The sequence below is a fragment of the Molossus molossus genome, unplaced genomic scaffold (assembly GCF_014108415.1).
Source record: "Molossus molossus isolate mMolMol1 unplaced genomic scaffold, mMolMol1.p scaffold_m16_p_8, whole genome shotgun sequence".
In the NCBI taxonomy this organism is placed as follows: domain Eukaryota; kingdom Metazoa; phylum Chordata; class Mammalia; order Chiroptera; family Molossidae; genus Molossus; species Molossus molossus.
In genome coordinates, this window is record NW_023425402.1 from 110,407,969 (window position 1) to 110,432,685 (window position 24,717).

At 55.8% G+C, this 24,717-nt stretch overlaps 1 protein-coding gene across 1 annotated transcript in view; it reads right to left on the minus strand.

The window, feature by feature from the left end:
* Positions 1 to 18,150, minus strand: part of PDE10A (phosphodiesterase 10A) — a 199,919-nt gene extending 181,769 nt beyond the window's left edge. The window contains exon 1 of the mRNA XM_036248231.1: positions 17,265 to 18,150. Within this exon, the coding sequence (XP_036104124.1) occupies positions 17,265 to 18,150 (886 nt within the window). The remainder of the gene's footprint in view (positions 1 to 17,264) is intronic.
* Between the last annotated feature and the right edge of the window lie 6,567 nt (positions 18,151 to 24,717).

Here is a 24,717-nt window from a genome sequence, read left to right on the forward strand (position 1 = left end):
TGATGGCCAGCGGGAAGGGAGCCAGGGGCTGAGGAGGGGACAAATGGGGGAAATGGGGACATCTGTAACGGTGTCCACAATAAAAATGAAGAAAATTATTTTTGTTTTTACAAACTAAAACCCAAATCTATCAGTAAAGCTACCGTCCCTGTGCGGTGTGCTACACCATCACTTCTCAAAGCGGAAGACCAGGAAGACCACAGGCTGGGAGCTCGGGATTCTCACGCTCCTGAATAGAATGCTCCGGATCACTGAACATCCTCTTTGCAGTGGGTTAATCGGAAAACCTTTGCTGTTTTCAGTTTTTGCTGAAACCCTTTCCACACTGTGCTGTGCCCCCCACCCGCCTCACTCAGAGCCCACGGCGTGCGCACTCACCCCCTTGGGCAGGGGGCACCTCTGGGCGCAGACCTCCCCGGGAAGGATGCCAGTGGGGAGGGGCACCACTGCATTTACGTGATCTCTAGAAAAACCCCGGGACTTGGGAGATTCATTAGCACCTTTGGAAAAGCCACATGCCTCAGACTGTCACAGGGGACAAGATGGAAGGGTGGTCTCATCTGAGGGCTGTCAGCAGCGAGGCCTCAGGTGCGCCCTGCCTGTTCCCCCCAAGCTGAGGCTCACCGGAGGGCCCGCTCCCACCCAGGTGCACACCCTGCGACTTGCTGCCTTCTCCAGAGCCCACCTGGGTGGGGGGGTCTGGAAGAGCAGAGCCATGGGAGGACCAGGTGGGTACATGCCCTGCCCTGCCCTGACCTTCTGGGGGGTGGTCCTCTGGGGGGCGGTCCTCTAGGGGTCAGGTTCTCTGGGGTCAGGTCCTCTGGGGGGCAGGTCCTCTGGGGTCAGGTCCTCTGGGGTCAGGTCCTCTGGGGGGGCAGGTCCTCTGGGGTGGCAGGTCCTCTGGGGGGCAGGTCCTCTGGGGTCAGGTCCTCTGGGGGGGCAGGTCCTCTGGGGGGGCAGGTCCTCGTGGGGTCAGGTCCTCGTGGGGTCAGGTCCTCTGGAGGGCAAGTCCTCTGGGGGCCAGGTCCTCTGGGGGTCAGGTCCTCTGGGGTCAGGTCCTCTGGGATCAGGTGCTCTGGGGTCAGGTGCTCTGGGGGTCAGGTGCTCTGGGGTCAGGTGCTCTGGGGTCAGGTCCTCTGGGGGTCAGGTTCTCTGGGGTCAGGTCCTCTGGGGGTCAGGTTCTCTGGGGACAGGTGCTCTGGGGGCAGGTCCTCTGGGGGTCAGGTTCTCTGGGGACAGGTTCTCTGGGGACAGGTGCTCTGGGGTCAGGTCCTCTGGGGGTCAGGTTCTCTGGGGACAGGTGCTCTGGGGTCAGGTCCTCTGGGGGGCAGGTGCTCTGGGGGGCAGGTGCTCTGGGATCAGGTGCTCTGGGGGCAGGTCCTCTGGGGGGCAGGTGCTCTGGGGGGCAGGTGCTCTGGGGACAGGTGCTCTGGGGACAGGTCCTCTGGGGGGCAGGTGCTCTGGGGGGCAGGTGCTCTGGGGGGCAGGTGCTCTGGGGGGCAGGTGCTCGGGGGGCAGGTGCTCTGGGGGGCAGGTGCTCTGGGGGGCAGGTCCTCTGGGGGGCAGGTGCTCTGGGGGCAGGTGCTCTGGGGGGCAGGTGCTCTGGGGGCAGGTGCTCTGGGGGCAGGTGCTCTGGGGGGCAGGTCCTCTGGGGGGCAGGTCTTCTGGGGGCAGGTCCTCTGGGGGCAGGTCCTCTGGGGGCAGGTCCTCTGGGGGCAGGTTCTCTGGGGGACTGGTCCTCTGGGGGGCAGGTCCTCTGGAGGCAGGTCCTGCTGGAATCAAGCCCTACTGCCCAGTGACTTTGCTGGGAAGAACTCGCCTGTTGCTGTGAGTGCCCGTCTCTGAGCCTCGCGGTGCTGCCTCGCCCTCACTCCCAGGGAACACCTGTCCTTACATCAGGCTCTGCTCTCAGGGAAACCCAAACTGAGACTCAGACTTTGTGGAAAGTTTCCTTCAGGAGGAAACTGAGTGATGAACAGGACCCCCGGAGTCACGGGGCTGATCGAGGGTGATTCCACAGAAACGCAACCACACTCAGAGCTGGCAAAACCTGCAGAAGTGGTCAGCCGAGATCTGCCCAGCAATGCGCTGACTTCAGCTAATCTCCACCCAAACATTCCCCAGGTTCTGCCACTTGAGGACGAACCGGTATCTAAGCTGGGACACAAGAATGAAGGAGGCAGAATCAGCCAGCAAGCTAAAGAGCAGGTCAAACCCTAAAATAGGAGCCTGCTGAGTCTTCCCAGGAAACGGGCCAGACTGCGACAGGCCAGTGACCCGGCGGCACCAGGACGGGAGGCAGAGGGCCTTGCTGCCATCTGTCCACTGTCCGCCCCACACAGCCCGGGACCTCGAGGACATTCTCCACGGACCTTTCAGGAGGTCCCGGTACCCTTAAAAATCAGAAGCTACACATTAAGGATTTCTGAAAACTGCTCTGCATTTCCTTTTGTCTTTTTATTTTAATTATTATTATTTTTTTTATCCTCACCCGAGGACATTTTTCCATTTTTTGTTCAGATAGAGCAGGAGGGAGAGAGAGGAAGAGAGAGAGAGAAAAACATCGATGTGAAGCGACACATCGAGTGGCTGCCACCCACACAACCAACCAGGGCCGGGGACAAACTGCAACCGAGGTACGTGCCCTTAGCGGGAACCGAACCCGAGTCTCTCTGGACCGCAGGCCGACGCTCCAACCGCTGAGCCAATCCGGCCAGGGCTCTTTTGACTTTTTATATTACAAAAAACTAAGGTGAGCCTCTTAAACTTAATTGAAAAAAAAAAAAGCAAAACAAAAATATTACCAATGTGAAATTTGTATACTGCAAGCAAACTCCAAAATGTGATGACTTAGAACACATGCGCCCGTTCTAGCCGGAAGGAAAAGCCCTGTGGGGACGTGGGCATTTACTGAACACCCATTCCGAAGGGGACATTGGGATTCTCAGAATTTAGCAGAGCTGAGGTCTGAGCCCAAATCTGACAGCAGAGTTCGTGTTTCCGGTGCACCCCCGGCTTCCTGGGAATGCATCCGTCAGTGCGTCCTCAGGGACATCCCTGCTGGACACTGTGAGCGGCTGAGATGTCAACCTCACGCTTACCATGCCAAGGAAAGACAGATGGACAGGGAATCAGTTCTGGCCTCCAGGGGCCTCCCAGGAAGGACCCTGTGCCACGGCTGCACCGTGGAACGCCCGAGTGGAACTCCGTCTGATATTTAAGTTCTGCGTACGGAAAAGCAGAGGCCAGTTCAGGGACCTAAAGACACACACAGGTCTGCTGTCTAGTGTTCAGGAACCCCAAAAGAGCGTAACAGAACAATGCAGTTCCTCAAAGCACGTCTAGTGTCTTCACTTACAGTAACAGAGCACACTGACACTTGTTTCAGATCGATGCAAACCAGACACACAACGTATCTTAAAGGGTTTCAAGTGGAGTCTCCGAATTCGCCCTTACATAGGACTGCTGTGGGCTCCTCCTCGCCTCTCAAGTTGGACTGAATTAAATTATATTGAGAAAGGGTAAGACTACCTAGGACTGAGGTCACCCCTGCAGAAGCAGACCAACAATCTGCCCGACTCTAAAGAAGGGGCATGACCAGTGACACGGGAGAAAAGTTACACCCGCAAACCCAGTCCACGCGACAGTGTCGCCTGGATAATGGCGCACAGACCGGAAATGCATCCTGGGCAAGGCACCACCTCGGGGAGGCCGTTCTGCCCACAGAGCCTGCCCAGCCCAGTAGCAGGGTGGCCCGGGGGAGAGGCCAGCACTTCCTCCGTCCACGCATCGCTGTCCACGCCCACACAGTAACCGGCCCATCCTCCTGCGGCGAACTCACCCAGCACCACGTCCCATGTCCCACAGGGCACAGACACCCAGAGACCCTGCCCCGTTCCCAGCACCCCACCCCGCTTCTTCTCACCAAGAAGTTGCCAGTCCCCAAGCCGACAAAGTACCCACAAGGGCCGGCGTTGTCAACAAAGGCAGGCAAAGGAACGAGAGGCAACTGTATCTCTTCTCTCTCACACGGCTGAGCAGAGCTGTCTAACGATGGCTTCTGCACAACACTGAGGTCGAACCCCTACTGAACCCCTCACTGCTCAGCAACATGGGTGCTTCCCACGTAATGCTGACCCTCAGGAACTTAGCCAGGATGCGTCGAAAACTGTATCGACACAAAACAAAAGGAATTCAGAAACCACTCAGGAAGAAAACAGGTTTCCTACTGATGGCCCGTGGGACCAAACGAAGTTGGGGGGCAGAGGCGCCAAGCCCCACCGCTGTGGCACGAGCCAGGAGAAGAGAGACTCGGCAGGGGCACTGGTATTAATACAGAGCGGCCTCCAGCTCGCACGCGATCCCCAGGACCTGCAGCCCCCCGAAGGCATCCTTGGGCCTGACCAGTGCCAGGGCCCAGAGCACACTGCCCCACCCATCGCCGCGGCCCAGCCCCAAAACAAGAGCAGTCGCCACGGGGGCCTCGCTGACACCTGGGCCACCTCCAGAGGCAGTGCTTCAAGAATGACGCCCGAGGCCGTGCGAGCTGACGGCGTCCACACCGCGAGCAGACGGCGTCCACACCGCGAGCAGACGGCGTCCACACCATCCACACCGCGAGCAGACGGCGTCCACACCGCGAGCAGACGGTGTCGTCCACACCGTCCACACCGCGAGCTGACAGCGTCCACACCGCGAGCCTCAGGCGTGCTCCCCGGACGGTCTGTGAAGGCCCCAGGAGCAGGACGGCGTGGGGCCAGCGTGTCTGTTCGGGGCCTGGACGGCTGACGTTTAGGGTTAGGACAGGGTTCTCACAAAATCCAGTCACTAGGAAGGAAGCAGCAGCTAAAATAAAACCAACGGCGGACTCGGAGGAAATAATAATAAGTGATAAGACAAAGAAAAATGTCGACATTATAAACAGAACACAGGAAAATAACCAGGGTTGATATCCAGAGGGAAAAGGAAAGGCACCCTCTTAGCTACTAAGAGAAACAGTGTATTAACGTTGAACCCAAAATAAAATCAGGGACATCCAATATGAGGATCTGAAGAATCGGTTCTGCCACAAGGGCGTGGCCAGAGGGAGGGCCTGTCCTTGCCACGGACGGTCTCTAAGGGCCGGCGCCTTCCACCCCGTCTGCCCAGCCCAGAGCCCATGCCGGCCCCGCCGACGTCCCCTGTGGGATGAATGGACACAAGAGTTCACACCGTCCCTGCTCCAATGAAAACTGCGATCGCTGTAACGTTGGAATCAAGCACCATGACCTGTGCGGCTCCTATGGAGTGGTCTCAAATGGCAAGACCACTTGAGGCGACACGGTCATCCACGGAGAAGTGCTAGAATGCAAAGCCCACGTTTTCCCAGGGAAGACACTCCGTTTCCTGCCAAAAAGTAGTGATTTCTCCCGGATGAAGCAGGCTGGGCATCTCTCCAGCAGTTTAAACTATCGTTTATATCTTCGGTGTGAAACCAGAGACTGTCAGAGTCAAAAATTACATTAAGAGAGAAGTGCTTTCTTTTTCCATTTCCAAATCTGTGCGTGACGTAGAAAGGAGCTGATGAGACAGATACGAGGGGTATGGATGCGTGTGTTTTTGTTTTGTCTTTCCACATGCGTGGTTTGACGTTTGGGGATCTTGCAGAGGAGCGGTAGTGGGAGGCTAGAGGAAGGCAGAAATCAAGTGAACAAACTTCAGAGGCTGAGAGATAAACTATGATCTCAATAGGAAGACAATAAAAAAAACCACACAACAAGAAAGATTTACGTCAGCCGCATAGCAGAGCGTCTGACGATTGATGAGTTCAATGGCATCTCAGTAAAACCTCACTTTTAAATTTAGTTTTTGAATAGATCACAAGCTGCATTATTCCAAAACCCCCAAATGTAAAAAGGTGTACACTGAAGACTCTAGGCTCTTGTCCCCAGCCCCCAGGCCCCCCGCTCCCGTGGCCACCCCATACTGCCAGGTAAGAGTGCTCAGTACAGTCTGCACCCAGTTTCCTCGGGCGACGACAAACAGACCCGAGTATCCACTTCATGGCCCTAACACACAAGTGTGTGTGTGCGGTGTGAACCACTTTACACTTTGCTTTTTTTTCTCACGGGAATGTTTCTGGAATGTCGTCTGCACATGTGTTTCACTTTTGCACGTTTTATTTCGCCAGAGTCCCTAGGGACAGACCTCTAGGGCTTCCCTGTGGTTGCCTCCAACGCTGCAGCGTGTTAACACCTCGCTAGGTCACGGTGCCCGTGTGTGAGTCTGTGCACTGCTGAATTCCCGAGTTGCTGGATCGATAGAGACATGCATTTGTAAAGTCAATCAATACTGCCCAGTTGCCAGGGATGTGCCCACGCACCTGCTCCCTCACCGGATCGCCAATGGCGTGCAGATGGCGCGTTCATTTCTGCACACCTGGTGGTGGAAACGGCCCCTCGGAGCTACTTTGAATGGCACCGATCTCATCGGGAATGAGGCTGAGCATCTTTTCTCTCGGCTCTGGAAACGGTCTGTCCGTAGCCTTGGACTGTTTTGAATGGGGCCGTTCTTCTTCGTCACCACTTCTAGGGGGCCTCTCCCTGTCAGGAAGGTTGGCCCTGTGCTGGGATCTGAGTCTACGTGCTTCCTTTTCTAGGGCAGACGTCCAAGTTCAAGAACGGCCCACAGTGTGAGCCGCCGAGCTTCACAGCACTGCAGGAAGTGGCCCAGGCGGGGCAGAAAGGCCGGGGTCACTGCTCCCAGCAGCACAGGAACGGGTCACACTTGGCTTATGGTATTTAGGGCCATAAAAAGGTTTATTTTTTTAACGTTGATTAAGATCGATCTCTTCTTTGATTACTTCTGGACTCTGAGTTATATTTAAAGGCTCTCCACACTCCAAGGCTAGAAAGAAATTTCCTCATATTTTGTTCCTTTTAGGGTTTATTTTTATACACAGTGGACCCTTAAACAACACGGGTTTGAACTGCATGTGTCCACCTCCAAGCAGATGAAAAGAAATAAATAAATACACAGTCAGCCCACCTTCCCTATCCCCAGGTTTTGCATCGGCGGATTCAGCCAACTGTGGGCTGAAAACAATACTGTTGACCTGCAGTTGGGAATCCGCGGATGCAGAGGGCTGGCTGGACACGCTGTTCTACATTATTTTACATCAGAGACTCAGCATGCGCAGGCTTAGGTACCCGTGGGGCTCCTGGAACCGAACCCCCATAGGTATCAAGGGATGACTGCAGTTAAGTTTTGGGGGAGTCAAGTTATACATGAATTTCCAACTGCATGGGGGTCAGCACCCCTAACCCCCATGTTACTCAAGGTCAAAAGTATATATATTTAAACCCGTGATCCATTTGGAATTTACCCTGGATTTACAGTAAAGTATGATCTAATTTTATTTGATCTCATTTTATTTTTTTCTAGATGACCACATAGGTGTCCCCAATCATGTTTTCAATACTCTATCTTCACTCCTTCATGTGAAGTAACAGTTTAAAAATAGACTCAACTCCTGAGGTGTCTGGGTCTGTCCAAAGACTCTTCTATTTTGCTGCTTTGCTCTGTCTACCTGTTCATATGCCAGTACCACCTGGGTTTCGCTGTTGAGGTTTTGTAACTAGGTCTTCAATCGCCCTCAAAATAATTAGAGGATATATTTAATCATGAGACACAGCAGCACTATCTAGAAAGGCAGGATGACTCATGAGACGAGAATGTTTTTAAAAGGAGACTTCTGATTTCGGGACAAGGAGAAAGTCTGAAGATGTCCGTAACCAGGAGAGCAACCATACGACACGCAATTCCTAAATCTAGGAAGCCATGGGTCACCCAGCCTTTTTGGTCATCATCTTAGACGTCTGTTTTGGAAGCTGCTCAAGCCATCATGCAGAAATGCATAACTATACCACGGACAAGGAAGGACAGCGGGCAGCGGGCATGAAGGGTACTGCCGGTCCTCCCCCTGCGGCGCCTCCCCGGGGCTAGCCGCGGTTCTGGGAGGCACCTGCAGCCTTTGCTCCAGCACAGTGACCAGCTCTTCATGCAAAACGGCTCTCGCATAGTCCTTGCCAACTTTAAAAAGTCCAAATGTGCTTGTATTTTTATAAATAATTCATCACACCCAAACACATGGCATTATTTCCACACTTCATACGCATCACTTTCTCTGCTAGTGCAGAAAATAGTTTTGTCCAAGGAAAAAGCTTTTTCCTGATGCCGCTGGAAATAAAACAGAGGCATCCAAGATGCTCAGAACGCTGACCTCCCTGCCTCTCGCCCATGCCCGGCACTGACTCGCCGTCCCGGCCGCTCGGGCTCATGGAGGTGGTGTTCTCCGTACTCAACAGCCCTAGTCATCGGTAGGGCTTCCAAAGAGTGTATTTGGATTACTTAGAAAATAACGGTGATGATGAATCAAACTAAGATTCACATTTTGCTGGCAAAATTGAACAGGCACTTTTTATTTCATTGTGTCCTCCCTTTTAGGAGAATTAATATTTTTAGAGGACCGTTTTGATCATATTCTTCCAGTTACACACGTTCGCTTCCTTATTCATCAGACTCATTGTGCTTGGCACCACGCTGGGCACCGAGGTTAGGAGAATGAATAAGGGAACACACGCTAGCAAGAGACACACAAAGGCAGACAAGTAGGAGCGCTGGGGGCTAGGGAGATGGGGGGGGGGCCTGAGCAGGGGGAGAAGGCGGAGACTCGGGGTCCCCACAGCTTGGGGCGTGGGGAGTGGAGGCGACAGGGGCAGGACGCAGAGGTGTCTGCCTGGAGACCTGCTCAGGAGCAGCCTGAGGAACTAAGACTTCGTCCTGTGGGCAGCGGATGCCAGGAGACAGTGTGCGGTCCCATCTATGCTCTCTGCTAGCAACTGTCCCTGTCAACAGGTATGGGACGTGCCTTTGACTTTGTCTCCACCCCTCACCAGACAGGGCTCCCTGAAGACAAGGAACAGGTGTGTCTGGGCAAATGCTGATGAAGTCAGCAACTGGCCCAGGGCAGGCACTCAGTGGACAGCGGCATGTCACATGACCTCAGAACACTAGGCCCCCCCTCCCCCCACAGCCCACACAGATGCCGGACGACCTCCCCAAGCAAGACCTGACCGTCCTCCCCGGATCCGCACACCAGGCTTCCCTCCCTCTCTCTCCTGCAGAGAGCCCTGGCCATCAGCTCATTCATTCTACTCGTCTCTGAATGCCCACTGCAGGGTCCTGCCTCTGGGGGCTGTCAGGACCCCCTTCTGCGGGGACCTCTCCCTCAGCTGTCACACCAAATCCTCCTCGTCCCTCCCAACACCTCTCCAAGCATCTCCGCCGGGCCGTGATCATCGAGATGCGTGTCAAGGCCTTGAAAGTGTTCCTTCTTTCTGGTTCATGTATTTCTGATGCAAAGGGCACTGCGTTGACTCTGCCGACCGTCTTGGGCAGTTCCCACCACGCACCATCAACAGTAAGTCTCCCGAAACTCCGATCACAGCACTCTGCCTCTAAGAGGTTCTCCATCATCCATCACGCGTCTCCCTGCCCCGCACCAGATCCCTGGGGTCATCCTGCTCCCGGCCACGGCTCCTGCCGCCTCGGCCTGGCCCTCCTGCCCTCTCGGCCTGGCCCTCCTGCCCTGTGGCTCTCAGGGGACCGCAGGTCCATTTCCCGGGACCCTGTGGAAGCGCCGTTCATGTCTTCCTCCCCGTCCACCCGAACCCACTCTTCCCACGGTTCTGAGGAAACGGTCCACGTCCACTCCACGGTGCTCCTCCCTCTCCTTTCGGGGTTTCTTCCATCCTCTTGCTGCTCGTTCTTTTTCTTTTATATTTTAAATGTTTTTCCCTTTGTTGATTTTTAGAAAGATAGGAAGTGAGAGAGAGGCAGAAACATCGATGAGAGAGAACATCGACTGGCCGCCTCCTGCACGCCCCCCACTGGGGATCAGGCCCTCAACCTGGGCACGTGCCCTGACCGGGAATCGAACCGGGACTTCTTGGTGCAGGGTCGATGCTCAACCAGTGAGCTGCACCGGCTGGACTTCCTGCCAGTTCTTCAAACTGCTCTCCCCAACAAGCAGCCATGCCCAGGTTGCACCCCCCCCCGGGAGAAAAGCTGGCCTCGGTCTCCCTAGCGCCCTGCGGCTGTCTCCCTCCCTTTCTTCACTGAGGACGGAAACGGCCACGAATATGTCTCCACGGACTCCTCGCCCCGAAGAGCGGGTTCTACCCCAGCCACTGTGTTCAGAATCCCGGGACAGCGGTCACTCACGGCATCCTGGCGGGTGACTTACTTGAGCTCTGGGGCACCTGGCTTCTTCCGTGTCCAGGTTCCTCCGTGAAGTTCCATGACCCGCCTGGCTCCATCCCACCTCCTCAGGCCCGGGTCACGCTTCCCAGGGCAGTCCGGGGTCCATCTGTCCTTCCATCGAATCTGTTCTCCGCCCTCCTCTCCACGGCTCCGTTCAGGTTCCCACTCATGACTGCGCCCCACTCCCACCTGCAGAGTCTCCATCCGGAGCTCTCCGCAGACCTGGCTGGGGCACCCCTGGACCACCGACAGCATCTGCATCCCTGAAATCCCCAGGTCATGTGCCCGGCTATCTTCTCTCGGTGGGGGGTGCACACGCCCATGATTCTCAATGCTGTGTGACAGTCTTTACTCTCCGGTCTTCATCCACCAAACCTCTGACTCCGGACGTTAGGTACCCGGCTGCCCTCCTAACAGGTCCAGCACCCTTGCAGTAGGCACCTCAGACCCTATTCCGAGCAGAACCCCTTCCCTGGGCTTCCCCGCCACAGTCCCCTCCCCCTGAAAACCGAGGCAGGGTTCTGGATTACCCCTGCCCTTTACTCCACAAACCCACCTCCCCCCACCCCCGCACGCTCACACACCCTGCCTGACACACCTCCGAAGACGCGTTCATTTCTACCGCAGCCGCCCTAACCCAGGTCCCCATCATCTCTGCCCTGACTGCTACGGGGCCTCAGGCACTGTCCCCAAGATCCACTCACTCAACCGCAGCCAGGGTGAGCTTCTGAGATCACCACTCACCCACCACCCACCTGCTCACAACCTTCCAGCAGCTTCCCCTGTGCAGTAACACACTGTCCCGGCCCGTGTGCCTCCGGGGCTTCCTCCTACACCCCATCCTGGTCGGCTCCCGATCCCGGCAGCACACCCTTCATTCTGATCCTCACCCGAGCCTTCCTCGGCCAGGGGTGCCTTTTCCTGACGCCGGCATGGCCGGCCGCCCTTGGTCATTCGGAGCCGGATGTACCTGTCCCGCCCAGAGAGGCCTCCACAGCCCACCCGGATTAAAGGAGCCACACTGACCACTCTCTTCACTCGCTGCAGAGCCGGTGACATCCGATACTTCTGGTATCTGCAGTTCTGGGTCTGTGTGTGTGTGTTTGGTTAGTGTTCACACCATAGGTGTGGGCAGCATACACGCAGAAATCCCGGGACCAACAGCGGTGATGGTCACAAGGCAGGTGCTCAATTCTGACACTTTGATCTGACACTACTGTCCCCTGGATGTGAAGCCGCCACACACAGGCCCCACCACCAGTCCAGAGGCTCAGCGGCCGTCTGTCCCAGCCCTGCTTATCCGTCACCCACACTAGTAGTCTCACCTGCTGCCTCCGCTCTTCCTCCCGCACTCCCCACGGGCCTGGCCCCGTCCACCCAGCGCCCCCTGCCTCGGGCCCCGCCCACCCGGCGCCCCCTGCCTCGGGCCCCCCGTCCACCCAGCGCCCCCTGCCTCGGGCCCCCCGTCCACCCGGCGCCCCCTGCCTCGGGCCCCCCGTCCACCCGACGCCCCCTGCCTCGGGCCCCCGTCCACCCGGCGCCCCCTGCCTCGGGCCCCCGTCCACCCGGCGCCCCCTGCCTCGGGCCCCCGTCCACCCGGCGCCCCCTGCCTCGGGCCCCCGTCCACCCGGCGCCCCCTGCCTCGGGCCCCCGTCCACCCGGCGCCCCCTGCCTCGGCCCCCGTCCACCTGGCGGATTTCTCTGCTCACATGCCTGCCAATACCTCCCATCCAGGCCCCAGCACGGAAGGTGGTCTTTCTACCCTTCTCCACCTCGCCTGTCTAGTCCTTCCAGGGCTCACGGTCAGGGGTAACTAGAAGATGCTTAGCATCGCCCTGGCCGGTTTGGCTCAGGGGTTGGAGCGCCGGCCTGTGGACCAGAGAGCCCTGGGTTCGGTTCCCACTAGGGGCATGTACAAAAAAAAAAAAATCCTTAACATTAAATCCAGAGACTCTTCTCTTGGTCCCACCACCACCCTCCCCAGCCTCCCCAGGCTGTTTTCTGATGGAAGCTTCTAGACCTGCCCTCGCTGGCCTCCCCTCCGAGGCCCCCCAGCTGGAACAACCCTGCCCGTCGGACTCAGAGCAGCTCCCCTGGGAACCCTTGGCAGGCCCAGTGGGAGCCGGGGTTCTCGGTGTGCTCCGGCGGTGTCCCCCACAGCCACGGGCTCCCTGGCCTGGCTGTGGCACAGGCATGCGCCCTGAACCCCGCACGGAGACCGCGGCAGAGACAGCTTTCCAGGCCTTCCGTTTCCAAGTCCCGTGGAGACAGGCGCCACGTCGCTGATCGTTTCTTCCATCGGTGAGTTTCCGACACAAATAAATACCTGAGCACCTTCCATCTGTGTGTCAGCCACAGCTGCAGGTCAGGGCCCCCCAAGAGACAAGCCCCGCCTGGGGCCCGCACCTCGCCTTCTGCACAGGGACGGCGGCAGCGAGCGGCCAGTGCTGCCATCGGACAGAGAGCGGGCACCTGTCTCTGTGGGCGTCCCCAGCCCCCCGTGGCCACTGCGCCCACCCTCCGCCCCCTCCAGGTCAGCTCCCGGAGCTGGCTTACATTCTGAAAGGAAATGAACGTTACCGCTAGGAGAGTCTTCCTCTTAAGGGAAAAGCAGTCCTTCGTGAAAATTAGTTTTTCTTTCCTCGTTACACTTGATGACTGTTTTTAAACAAACAATTCACAAGGTATTAATTGGGGAAAGGTTTGCCACACCATGTCCCACCTGCTGTAGAGCAAACCCAACCTTCTATTTGCTTAAGTGCCTAGGGCGTGCGACTCTTTGGTGGGGATGAGGACCCCCAAACCCTTCTCGGCAACTCGGCAGCACGCCGTCCAGTGTTGCGAACACCAGGGCCGCGCTGCGCACCGAGCCCCCGGGACTATGACTTCACAGCGCTGCACCTTTTTCCTGGGTGGGGCAGAAAAAGCTTTAGGAGTGAAATGGTCTAAGGTGACTGTCAGGTTGAGACGGCCAGGGACACCGTCCTGTACCGTTTCCACTGTGTCTCGTTCGAACGTTCACGGTCTCCCTCTGTCTGCGCAGGTTGCTATAAATTGAAAGTGAAACGCGGATGAAGGAACCGGAATAGCTGCACCCAGCTCGAAGAGCCTGTCCCTTGGATGGCAGTCCCTTCCGATGACTCTAGTCACTGACACCTCATCGACTCAGACCTGCACCTGGCCTGGCTCACTGCTTGGCTTGGCAGGTGTCCAGGTCCATGTGCCAGGTCCTCTGAGGAGACAGCGCTCACTACTTCCCTCGCCCTCGAACACTTTGCACTGAGGAGGTCCTCAGCCATTAAGTACCTGCTGGTTGGCTGTGAGCTGACTTACACCCGTTTCTTGGCCATGCTGCTGCCCTCGAAGCCCAGCCACCCTTGCAATCTCTCCCTCCCCAGGCCCATAGAAGTAAGTCGGATGTGAAGTCTAGTGTGGCATCTACCCATTAAACACCCTGGCTCTTAAAAGGAATTATGTTTATCTGAGTTTGCTCCTGTGTTGACCACACACAACCTTAAGTCGCAAGAGGCAGAGCAAGAGTAATGCGTGCTGGGCATATTTCAAATCCACCGTTCTTGGAAACAGACCCATGCTCTGTTTTGAAGATCTGAGAAATGTACAGTAAACTGCAGTCTGGACAGTCTGCCCTCCCAGATCTGCCCCATTGCACTTCCGCCCTCTCTGCCCCTCCCTGACCCCCCTGCCCTCCTTTCTCTCCAGCTTTGCCTCATTCAAAGCACCAGCTGGTGCTGCACACACACCACAGGGAGAGACATGGGACACTGGCAGGAGGGAGAGGAATGTTTAATGTCCTAAAGGCAGTATTCTCAACTCAATGCCAAAGGTCCTTTTTGCATGGGTTCATCCCCTGCACGTCCCAGCACCCAGTGGGGACAGGCAGACCGATTTTCCAGAAGACTAGATGTGGCTCCTGCTGGCCTATCCCTTGTACACACACACACACACACACACACCTGCAACTCTCCGTCCCTCCAGGGGAACGGGTGCTGTCCCTGAGCAGAGATCCTCTGTTCCAATCAGCAACTTTCTGAAGAGTTCAAAGGTCAGCAAGGAAAGGCAGATGGCGGAATGAGAGAAGTCAAGGATGGCCTGATCGGGATGGAGAGTGACCGCCTACCCTGGGTGTGCTGGGCATCAGGGCTGAGCCCGCTTCTAGGAGGCCGTGTCCTGCTGGGCGGTCAGCTCCTCTGGGGCAGAGAGGCCTGGCTCGGACAGCACTGGAAGGCGGCAGGCGCTTTTCATGAGTTTGTTCCGTGCACGATTGAGTGAGCCAGTGAATCCGTGCGAACCACGCGCAGGGCCGAGCGGACAGGAGTGTAGCTGGGGCATTATAGCTTCAACACATGAGCTGCTCTCTGGCTCGGACTCAAGTCAGACAGATACTCCTATACACAGTGATTGACCAGAGCAGCCTTTACACGAGAATGGGCTCAGCAGGCCAAAGCAGCACACAGAGAGAAAAGGGGAAGAAATACACAGCAATTAAGACACATCTGTATGCATTTGGGCATTTTTACATTCTCATCGTCTCTAGATGTTTCTTCAGAAAGTCTCATTTTTACTGCCAAATAGCCAAAAAGTCTGTCAAGCTTCAGACACTTCAGCAATTCAGACAAACAGGGCTTGTTGTGCAGCAATGGACAGGAACGAAGACCCCCAAAGTGGAGAGAAGCACCTCGTGGACACTGGCTGCCCTGCCTTGAGCATCCAGGTGGCCACTGCTCACCTTTCCCCGAGATGGGTCTAATAGCAGGTTTTCCTTAAAAGTACCTGTGTACTCACTAGCTTAACAATGTTCCAAAGAAGATTTCTATGGTCTCCGTTCCTATTCAAACACCAAGCTACCCTCTGCTGACCAGTGAGGACATGTGACCAACCAAAACAAAGCCTCCTGAATGTATCATCCTTGGGCTTCTCCCTATGGGAACTTTGCAGACGGGACCCTTTGGACAGTCCCTGTCTCCTCCAGGTCCTCTGTCCTTGCAAAGGGACAGCCTGCTGGGATTCCCCCGGGACAACTTCATCTGAGCAGATCTGCTCACCTAGACTCCGTTCCCTAACATCCCTCACACGTGCACAGCCCCAAACACACACACAAGCAGCAGGAACAACAACATGCCAAGGGAAACCTCCTCATTTTCAGAGACAGGTTCCATCCGGATGCCAACACCCCTGTCTCCTCAGCACCAGCCTCTCCCAAAAACAATGCTGTCATAGGCAAGAAGTGGCAGCCTTCAACCACCCCCCACCGATGACAGCTGAGAAAAGTAGATGTTTGTTTTTTAAAGAAGGGATTGACGAGTGTAGGAGGAAGACCAGGCCTACAGCTTACCCAGTGCAGGGCAGGTCTGGCTGAGAGCTTCATGCTACACCCCCCACCACCACCACCACCTGGGCTCCGTCTCAGTAAGTGCAAATGTCCCTGCCTAACACATGTGAGCCAGCCCCCGTGCTCAGACCACATCCCTCCTGGACTGCAGCATCTCTGAAAGCACCAACCCCTGCAGATGGGGCTGGGGTCTGCAGATACCAGGGCTGCTGTGCCCGTCAAACCAGAGGACAGCATGGGGGTTAGCTGCTAGACCAAGGTCCACACCCTGCAGATCAGTTCAAGCAGCATGTAGGAGCCAGCGCAGGACTGTGCAAGATGCCACCCGGCCACGCTGTCGCCCTGCATCCACCACCTTAGCCTGGGAGGCAGGCTCGCAGAGGGGGGAGGGAGGGGTTCCGCCCGGCCCCACCGGACCTTTTGCACGCCAAGCCCTCAGGCTGCACCCCAAAGGCACCCGGACAAGTTCCAGCCTCTAGGAGGGGCTGAACCCAGGGTGCCGGGAAGCCTGAACCGGGAACAGGAAGCCGAAACAGCAACCCAACCCTGGAAGAGTCTGCTGGAGAAGGCGCCGCGGAAACGCGGTTCCCCTGCGAGGCGCAGACAAAGGCTCGGTGCGCACGCGGTGGACGGTGGCGCCGAGCTCTGCGCTTAGGGCCGCGAGGAGCCGCGCCCGAGTGGGCTGGCGCCCGAGTGGCCGGTGTCCCGCGGTCCCGGCGCCCCATCCACCGTCCTCACCTCGCTCGCCCTCCATCCACGACAAAGGCAGTCCTCTCCTCTGCGCACCGGGCGCCTCTTCCCTTGACATCTCCCGCCTCCTGCTTTCTAGCGAACCTCTGCCTTGATTATTCTGCTCTTGCCCCCTCCCCCGAGACACGCCTTCTGCCACCCCTGCTCCAGGGAGCTCTCAGTCTCCTACCGGGCCGGGCCGGGGAGGCAGTGTGGCCCTGGCCCGCCCGGGGGCACAGCACGGGGCTCCGAACCGGCAGTGCCTCTCTCCTCCACCCTAACGCTCATTGTCCTTGCCTGTGTCAACCGAGCACCGGCTCTCCCCCAGGATCTAGAAAGTGGAGTCTGGGTGGGGGTGCGTCCTCTTTGTGGAGGTGCAGCCGCTTCCACCAGGCTAGTCCTCGCTCTGGGACAGGGTCCTGGGGGGGGGGGGCGCCCACCCCGGGGACCACTAGTGCCTTCACCTTTGGGAGCGCGAAGTTTGCGGCCTTGGCCAGCCCTCGCCCAGCCCGGGGTCTCGGGGGACAGGACCCCAGTGGAAAGATACGATTTCACTCCTCCAGCCAAGTGGCCTCCGGCTAAAGAGAGAGGCGCTTGGCGGATGGGATCCGAGTTGGAGTATAAAGACGTGTCTGGGAACGGTGGCCAGAAACAGCACAGGGGAGCCCGCGGCGGCCAGCAGGTCGGGTCCTAAATGCCAGCAACCCTCCGGTCACCCGTCTCCCGCACGCACGGAGCCTGGGAAGCCCCGGTGTCCCGGGCTGCCCGCGCACCCCGCTGTGCCCCCAGCCTGCGCTCCTCCAGAGAAGCCCGCTGGGCACCACACGCTCCGGCTCTCGCGCCCCGCCCGCCCCCACCCGGGGAATGTGGAGCCGGCACTTACTGGGGCTCAGGAAACACTCCGTCAACCTTCGGAAGCAGCTCGCATTATTAGAAGGTCCATCTTCCATGTCGGAGCCGAAGAGCAGCGGGGCCGCGGCGGCGAGGGCGAAGCCGGCGCCTCGGGGCCGCCGCGGGGTCTGGCGGCCGCCGCCTGCTCTGGGGCCGGGGCCGGGGCCGGGGCAGTCCCCGCCGGCGCCCGGGAAGCCGGGGGAGCCCGCGCGGCGGGCGGCCGGGCCGAGCGGGAGCCGGGGCGGCGGCGGGAGCCGGGGCCCGGCGCGGGCTGGGAACAGCAAACCCAGCAGCACAGGGGAGAGGAAGAGCCGCCACCGCCCGCCGCCGCTGCCACCGCCGCCGCGGGGACTACTGCTTGGGGGGACGCTCAAGGGAGCTGCCTCTTGTCCTCCTCCGCCGCCACCGCCAACATCGCCGCCGCCTCCTCCAGCCGCCGCGGCCGCTGCGCCCTCCCTTCCTGGGAGCCGCACGGGGAGGTGAAAGGCAGATGAGGAGGGGACGAGAGAAGGAGGGGGCAGCGGGGGCGGCGGCCAGAAGTAAAAGGAAGATGGAAAGGGGGAGGGGACAGAGGAGAAGGCGAGCGCGAAGGGAGCGCGGGCCGGGACCCAGCCTCCGCCGCGCGCAGTCTGGGCGCCCAGGCCCCCCGCGGGGCTGGCGCGGTCTGCGCTCGGGGGTGGGCGCGGGGGCGCGGCGCGCTCGGTCCGGCCACGGCCAGGCCGCTCGGGGGCCGGCCCCGGGCCCGCCGCGCTCCCCCCGCCGGCCGGGCTGCGCCGGGGCTCCGGGCGGAGTTTGCCGGGGCCGGAGCCGGGATTGTCCCCGGCCGCTGGCAGGGGGGCCTGGGGGCGGGGAGCGAGCGGCTCTTCGGGGCTGGCCATAGCCCTCCTCCTCGGTCCGGCCTCGGCGGGCTCCGCCCCCGCAGGACCTGCCCTCCTTGGCCGGTCGGCCGAGCGTTGGTCCGTAGCTTCTCTCCCGTCCTCTGCGCCCCTCGCGGCCCAGTCTTCACATTGTGCTCCACTTGGGGTGAGAGAGGACCGGGCCGCGGCAGTCCCGGGCGCGGCGCCTGGCTGCTGGCTGGCGCACACAATCCGCGTGCTCCGGGCCGGGCGCGGGCCGCAGAGTCGCCGCCTGCAAGCGTGGCGCGGTCCGTGCGCGCTCCGGGAGCTGAGCCTCGGCCACTGCTCCGAAGGAGCGGGGAAAGCGCCGCAATGCCGCTGCCCGTAGAGGCGGCGGCGGCGGCAGAAGACGCCCACTGGCGGAGCGAGCGCTCCCCCACGCCGCCGCGCTCCTCGCCCACGTAGCGTGCCGCGCCGCAATTCGGCCCCCGGCGCAGGCTCCCACACCCCGCAGCCCTCTAAAGACAGGATGCACCTGGGCCGGGGCGCAGGGGCAGGGGGACCCCAGGGACTGCGCGGGGCGGTGTCGTTCTGGGTTCGAAACCCGCAGCCCTGCAGCTGCTCCAGCTGCGCGCTGCTGCGGGAGCCACCTGTGTTCGTCCCTGTCCGAGCCCGGGAGCCCTCCTGGTGCTGGACCAGCGGCTCCCACCGAGCTGTGCTCCGAGGTCCCCAAGGGGAGTTCAATCTCGGACGTTTGGTTGGGGTTTAAGTCAATGCGCAGTGCTTCCAATAAAGTAAGGTTTAGACATCCAGTCCAGGCCAACACTCGCTTTCGGACACCACCTTATAAAGAGCTTCGTGTGCCCGGTGAGGTCAGAGAGTGGAAGGGGCAAACTAGGACTCAACAGAGAAAAACCGAGATCATGGCCCCAACGCCCTGAGGACCACCCCGCCACCTGCGGATTTCTCAGGCAACCTCGCCCCCTTTGCCCCAGCCTTGAATCAGTCCGTTGTTGCTGGAGGGAAATGTGCCGCCCACAGGGCGCTAAGAACCGGGAGCCTCCAGAGCTCAGAAGTTGGGAGAGCAGAGCGCACGTACGCGCAGATGTCCGTGTGCCGGCCGCGAGCGCGCGACGGGCCACTACCACTCGTGAGGTTCGGCTGAGAGCGGCAGGCCTGCTCTCCCACGGTGGGACGGGCGACCCGGATTCCCTGAACTGGGTCTCCTTCCCAGGAGTGGAGCTCGAAAACCAAAGCCCAGCTTGGGCGAAGGGCGAGGCTGTCGCCAAAGCTCCAGGCGCACGCGACGGTGCCACTGCTGCGCTGACGAAGGGCTCGGGCCCGGGACGGCGCCAGTCCTGGGGTCGGGTTTCACTCTCCACGTTTTCTTCTCTCAGACTAGTTCTCAGGTTTTTATTGAGAAGTTTGCTCCAGATTGTTCCCTGGTCTCTGCTTTTGCCCACTCGCATCCAAACACCCCACAGTGGGAAAAGGCATGTAGGCATTCGATTCCAACTCCGCAGGTGGGGATCCCGGAAGACGGTGAGACTCTCCTCCGCAGGGCAGACCCGGGCTTTTCCGCGGCTGACGGGTGGACGGGAGTCCGGTGTGAGGGGCGCCAGCCAGCCGGGCACTCAAGGGTCGGAATCCCTACATCTGCGGACCGAGAACATGATTCCGGTGCTCATACCTTACTCAGGGGGGATTTTTGTCCTTTTGATGTGTATTGGGGGTGACCGACCTAAGTTGTCTGATCCGTGGCAGCCTCCCCGATGTCGCCTCTGGGCAGCGCACACCCGACAGTTGTAACTGCCCTGGAAGTTGCGGTTCCACAGCACGGAGCGCCTGGGCAGCTTGCTGGCAGGGTTGGAAAGGACGTGCTTCTCTGCGTGTTCACTGTTCTTCCTGTCCACGCGACATGTTTCTTCTTGTCGTTCAAGTTTCCTTGGCTGCCTTTTTGGGGTCATTAAAGCGACTTCCCAGCTACAAATAAATGTATATTTAACCTGAATATAAGCCCCCATACCTCTGCGGGGAGAAAAACGTCAACTATTTGTTCTCTGAGTCTGTTAAGTCAGGATGCAAACTTAATAATGTTCACTGAACCTTTTCTGGAATCAAACCTCTTTCCATTTTTCGTCCTTCTTTTTTCCAAGTGCTTGAGGGAAGTCGCACATTTCCTGGGCAAATTAAAAAGAAAAAGCATGAAAACGGAAAAGGCACACGTTGGAGGGGTGTTGGCGGGTTACTGTTAAGGGCGCTCCCTGCATAATCGGAGTTCATCTCTGTCCGTAGAAGTGCAGAAGGCGCTCCGCCGCGTTTCTCTCTTCGGAAATGCTGTTCAAAGATTTTCATTACAAACACCCAGACACTCGCCACTCACCCCTGAGTTGCAACCCAAAGCCTATATACAGTGTTTCTCCTGGGTTCTCATCCTTCTTTTTGATGTTCTCTAGTGATAGGTCAGAAAAGGAGTAAGACTCTCACTAAACATTTGTTACTCCAAGCCTTTTATGATGAGTGCATTGGCCCGTAATTAACTGAACTCAGCATTCTGATAGTCCCTCAAAGCCTGAAATTTAGTCGTATATCAGATGTTATTAGATTGCAGCGCAGTTTCAGCACAGTTGAAATTCTGAGTTGTAAGTCCCTGGGCTCAGGATTCAAACCACTCAGGCCCCTCTCTGGGAAATAAACCACCTTGCTCACGCTCCGTTGAGAAGACGCCAGTTCATTCTGCAAAGAATTAAAACTCAAAGACTATTAAGAGGGCAGTTAACACCAGCAAAACTACAAAGATCATGATGATTATTACTATTAGTTCAACATTTTCAAAGAATATAAAGCATCTGTCTCTGCCCTTTTTACCAAGGAAAATGATGGAGGAATTTATATGGGCAATGAAACCGTCCAGTTCGTCTGTCTATGCAACCATAAGTATCTTTAAATTCTCTGAACATTCTTCCATATATTGTTGGTTTTAAATCAAGTTAATTCTATATTTATTTTAGTCTTTTATGCATAATAATTCATTTATAGAGAAAACAATATCTACCTGGTGATTATATAATTTGAAGTATATGTTCTTAAAAATGTTTTAAAACAAGGGTCAAGGTAGATCCCAAGACATTTGAAAATGATGCTTTTGCTCATCACCTTATGAAATTTCTTTGTAATTTAACCATGAACCTCTTTTAATAGTCTAAGAGGGAGGTTTACAATAAATGCAGTTAGTATTTTATTAACTTTCTGGTCAACAAGCAGGTTTGTGTCTTAACTGATTTTACTTTGCACATTTGAATATTAGTGCTTACAGCTGTGAGGTCACGTGGCTGGCTGATTCCTGAATAACCTGTTAAAAAGCTTGTAAACCTTATAAAATGGAAAACAAACATTGACTAAAGGTTAAACTTGTCTACTTACCCAGACGAAGCCTACACAAAAGCCACATTTCCTTCACATTGATTTTAATATTTGTGACATATTTAAAATATAGTTGTCCGAACAAAATAACTCATGAGCAAGTGCTGTTGCCCTCAAGCCCCATGGGAACAGGTGGGGTTCCCTCGGGAGACTTTTTTTTATTAAATCGCTAGTAAAGTATCAACATACGTGCCACGCAGGTGTGATACGTCATATCGCACAAACACTCTGCATTCTAATAAGATCGCTGTTTATCATCTAGCATGTTGTAAAGGGGGTTCAGTGGCCAGGCATTTATTCTCTCTCCCCTCACCCACCGGACCCTCCATACCAGCTCCATGTTTGTCTTTCCAGGGAGCCTCCTGCAAGTTCTCTCAACTCCAGCAATCACAGCTCTGCTGTCGAGACCCCTGGAACGGGCGTGTTGTATCTGCCCGTGTGGACAAGGAGCAGTCTGCTTCCTGAGACATTTTCTGTGCATATCATTTGCACTGATTACATTTTAAATAGCTTGATCTCAGGAGCCATGCTTGTCTGTCCACTCGTAACCTTTCACAAAGGCCAGTACACAGTAGGTACCCAGTGACTGCTGCCACCTGTCACCTGCCTGCCAACTGGTCACCATTCCTGTTCGTGTTGATGTTAAGTCTTGGGTAAACATTCTTGCAGTATTGTTGTAGTCAAGTCTAAAGGGGGGGGGCTGCTATAATTTAAGTAAGAAAAATATTATAACTACATCCACTGAATAAGACAACCTGGAAAAGAGACCGAAGGTGATAAAAAATAATAATAAAAAATTTTGACTACCCCTTATATTTTTAGATCTTCAAAATATTTTTCACTCAAATTGTTTTTATGAATTCAAGCAAATTAACTATAAAACAAACTACAATTTTACTATTGCTTTATGTTCTAAAACAATTAAAAACCAGTATAGATTATATTATTCTTCATTTAAAGACATCAAAATAGTGTTTAATTTTCTGCAAAAAATGCTAATAATGGGCAGATTGTTAAAATATTAAATATCCAATTAAATCTTCTTAAGTATCCATACCTTCCAAAAAGGGGGTTAGGTGCATTTCTTGCTGAATAATAAGATCCACATGTAGGCTTTCATTAATCAAATGCACAGCATTTAATTCCCTCCTGAAAATAAGCTCTGCTTAATGGCTGCATCTGGCCCCGAGGACACTGGTGTTAGGAGTACTGCTGGGGTTACATAATCAATACTAAATTCCTGTGGTGACCACGTGAGCACGGCCTCTCTTACATAACACTGCCATGTTATGGCACAAAACTAAATGTTGAAGATGTTGCCATTAGAAAATGTTAAGTCACGTTGGAAGCCCACGCAGGTGCGTGGAATGCCGAGCAGCTCGCTCTCTCTGAGGCACGCGAAGTGGAATATGACCACGAGATCTGGTTCTCCCACACTGTCCCCGCGCTTTTACAGGTCGGATATCTCAATCTCGTGTAAGACTGTGTTTTAAGAGTCGCATAAAAGCAGTATGACACAGCTCTATGCATAATAGGCCTAAGAGAGAAAATTTTCCTTGAGAGCCAAAGTCTTGTTAAAGCATTTGAGTGGAAAGTAAACACAGGGGGGTGTTAGGGTTGAAAAGTCGGGGTTTGGGAACGACTTAAATCAGTCCAAGTGGGACGTCCTGATCCCTGGGAACACCTTAGGCATCAATGACTGAAGAGTTTCATGAAAGGGTCGCCTTGCAAAATCCCTCTTCCGTCGGTCCCGCGATGACGGATGCCTTGGTGGCCGCACAGTGTCGTGTGGTGTTCGAATGGTGCACTGCTAACTTTGTTTGGAACAAGCAGGTCTTCGTCTGTGGCTTGGAGATCTTTTTCTTGCAAACAGTATTTTATCTTAAAAGCCATGTTTTTATAATGAGCCTTGACATTTATACAAGGGGTCGGATGCAGTTATGGGAAAAAGATTTGTTACAGACTTGTCTCAAAAACAAGGATCAACATGGGTCATTTCATCCGGAGAATGTATTCCTTTTTGTTCATCTCAAAAAAAATAAATAAATAAAAAGCAAGGCCTGGCCTGGGGCACAAGTGGGCACTCCAAGTTGTTCCGGTCTGGACTGGGAATGGACGGGCATTTACGGGCAGGCAGCAGAGGCCAGGTTCATTCACATGGGTGAACTGTTCTGACGTCAGGCCTGACTTAGAAAGACAAGTTTCTCCCTGAGCTCCTCTTCTGAAAGTGCCCGGAGGAGAAAAGAGAACTCCATGCACTGAGCCAGCGCCCCGGGCTGTGACGCACGTTCTGCTGGTTAGACACACGGTGCCTGGCCCATGTTTTAAGTCCCCTGTCTAGACGATGCCCGCCCTCCTTGCTGGCACAGACCCCATCCAGCATCTGTAAAAGCTATGTTGCATGTCAGCTGTCACTAGAACTTGGTATATTAAATCTTTTGGAATGAACCCTTATGAAAAAAAATAACTCACAGAGGCCAAAAGATAAGCAGCCTTGTTTTTTCCGCCCCTTTTGTTATCTACACCACTTGACAGAGAGCCAGAGAAATCTGACAGCTCGGAGCAGGTAGTGGAGGGAAGGAGAAATTGAGACAATGTAACTTCTGTAATCTCTGGGCCCATCCATTTTGTTGGGTTCATCTACTGGGGTTTAATAAATGTATGTCTGTGTGTGCACTCAGTAACATTGTAGTCAGCAGTAGCAACATTGTAGTCTCTAACAGACATTGTCAAAACAGAGGGATTTCCTCCCAGAGCTCACGCACATTATGCATGTAAGCAGATGATTTGATAAGTTTCTTTGTTTTAGACACTGTAGCCAACTAGTGGAGGTGCTGGCCAAGCTCTGGGCAGCCCCCTGAAGCCCAATCTGGTCTCCAGTTAGAACCCTATGATCACCAGCTCGGGAGAAAGTTGACTTTTCTCCTCCAGTTTTCCATGCTGGTGGGCACTTCCCCTGGGCGTTCCCAGAAACCTCCACCCAGGAGATTTGTTCTCCTGGCCCATTATTCTGCACCATGCCCACAGATGTTCCAATTTATCCTATGCGAGGACCCTTGCCCTACCATCGTTGCTGTTGGCAAGCAAAAACAATTCAGTGTGTCAACCCTACTTGAAAAAATATACTGAAAAGCCAACCATATTCTCTGGATTAGAAATCTCCATACTAAAGCTTCGTTTTACTTT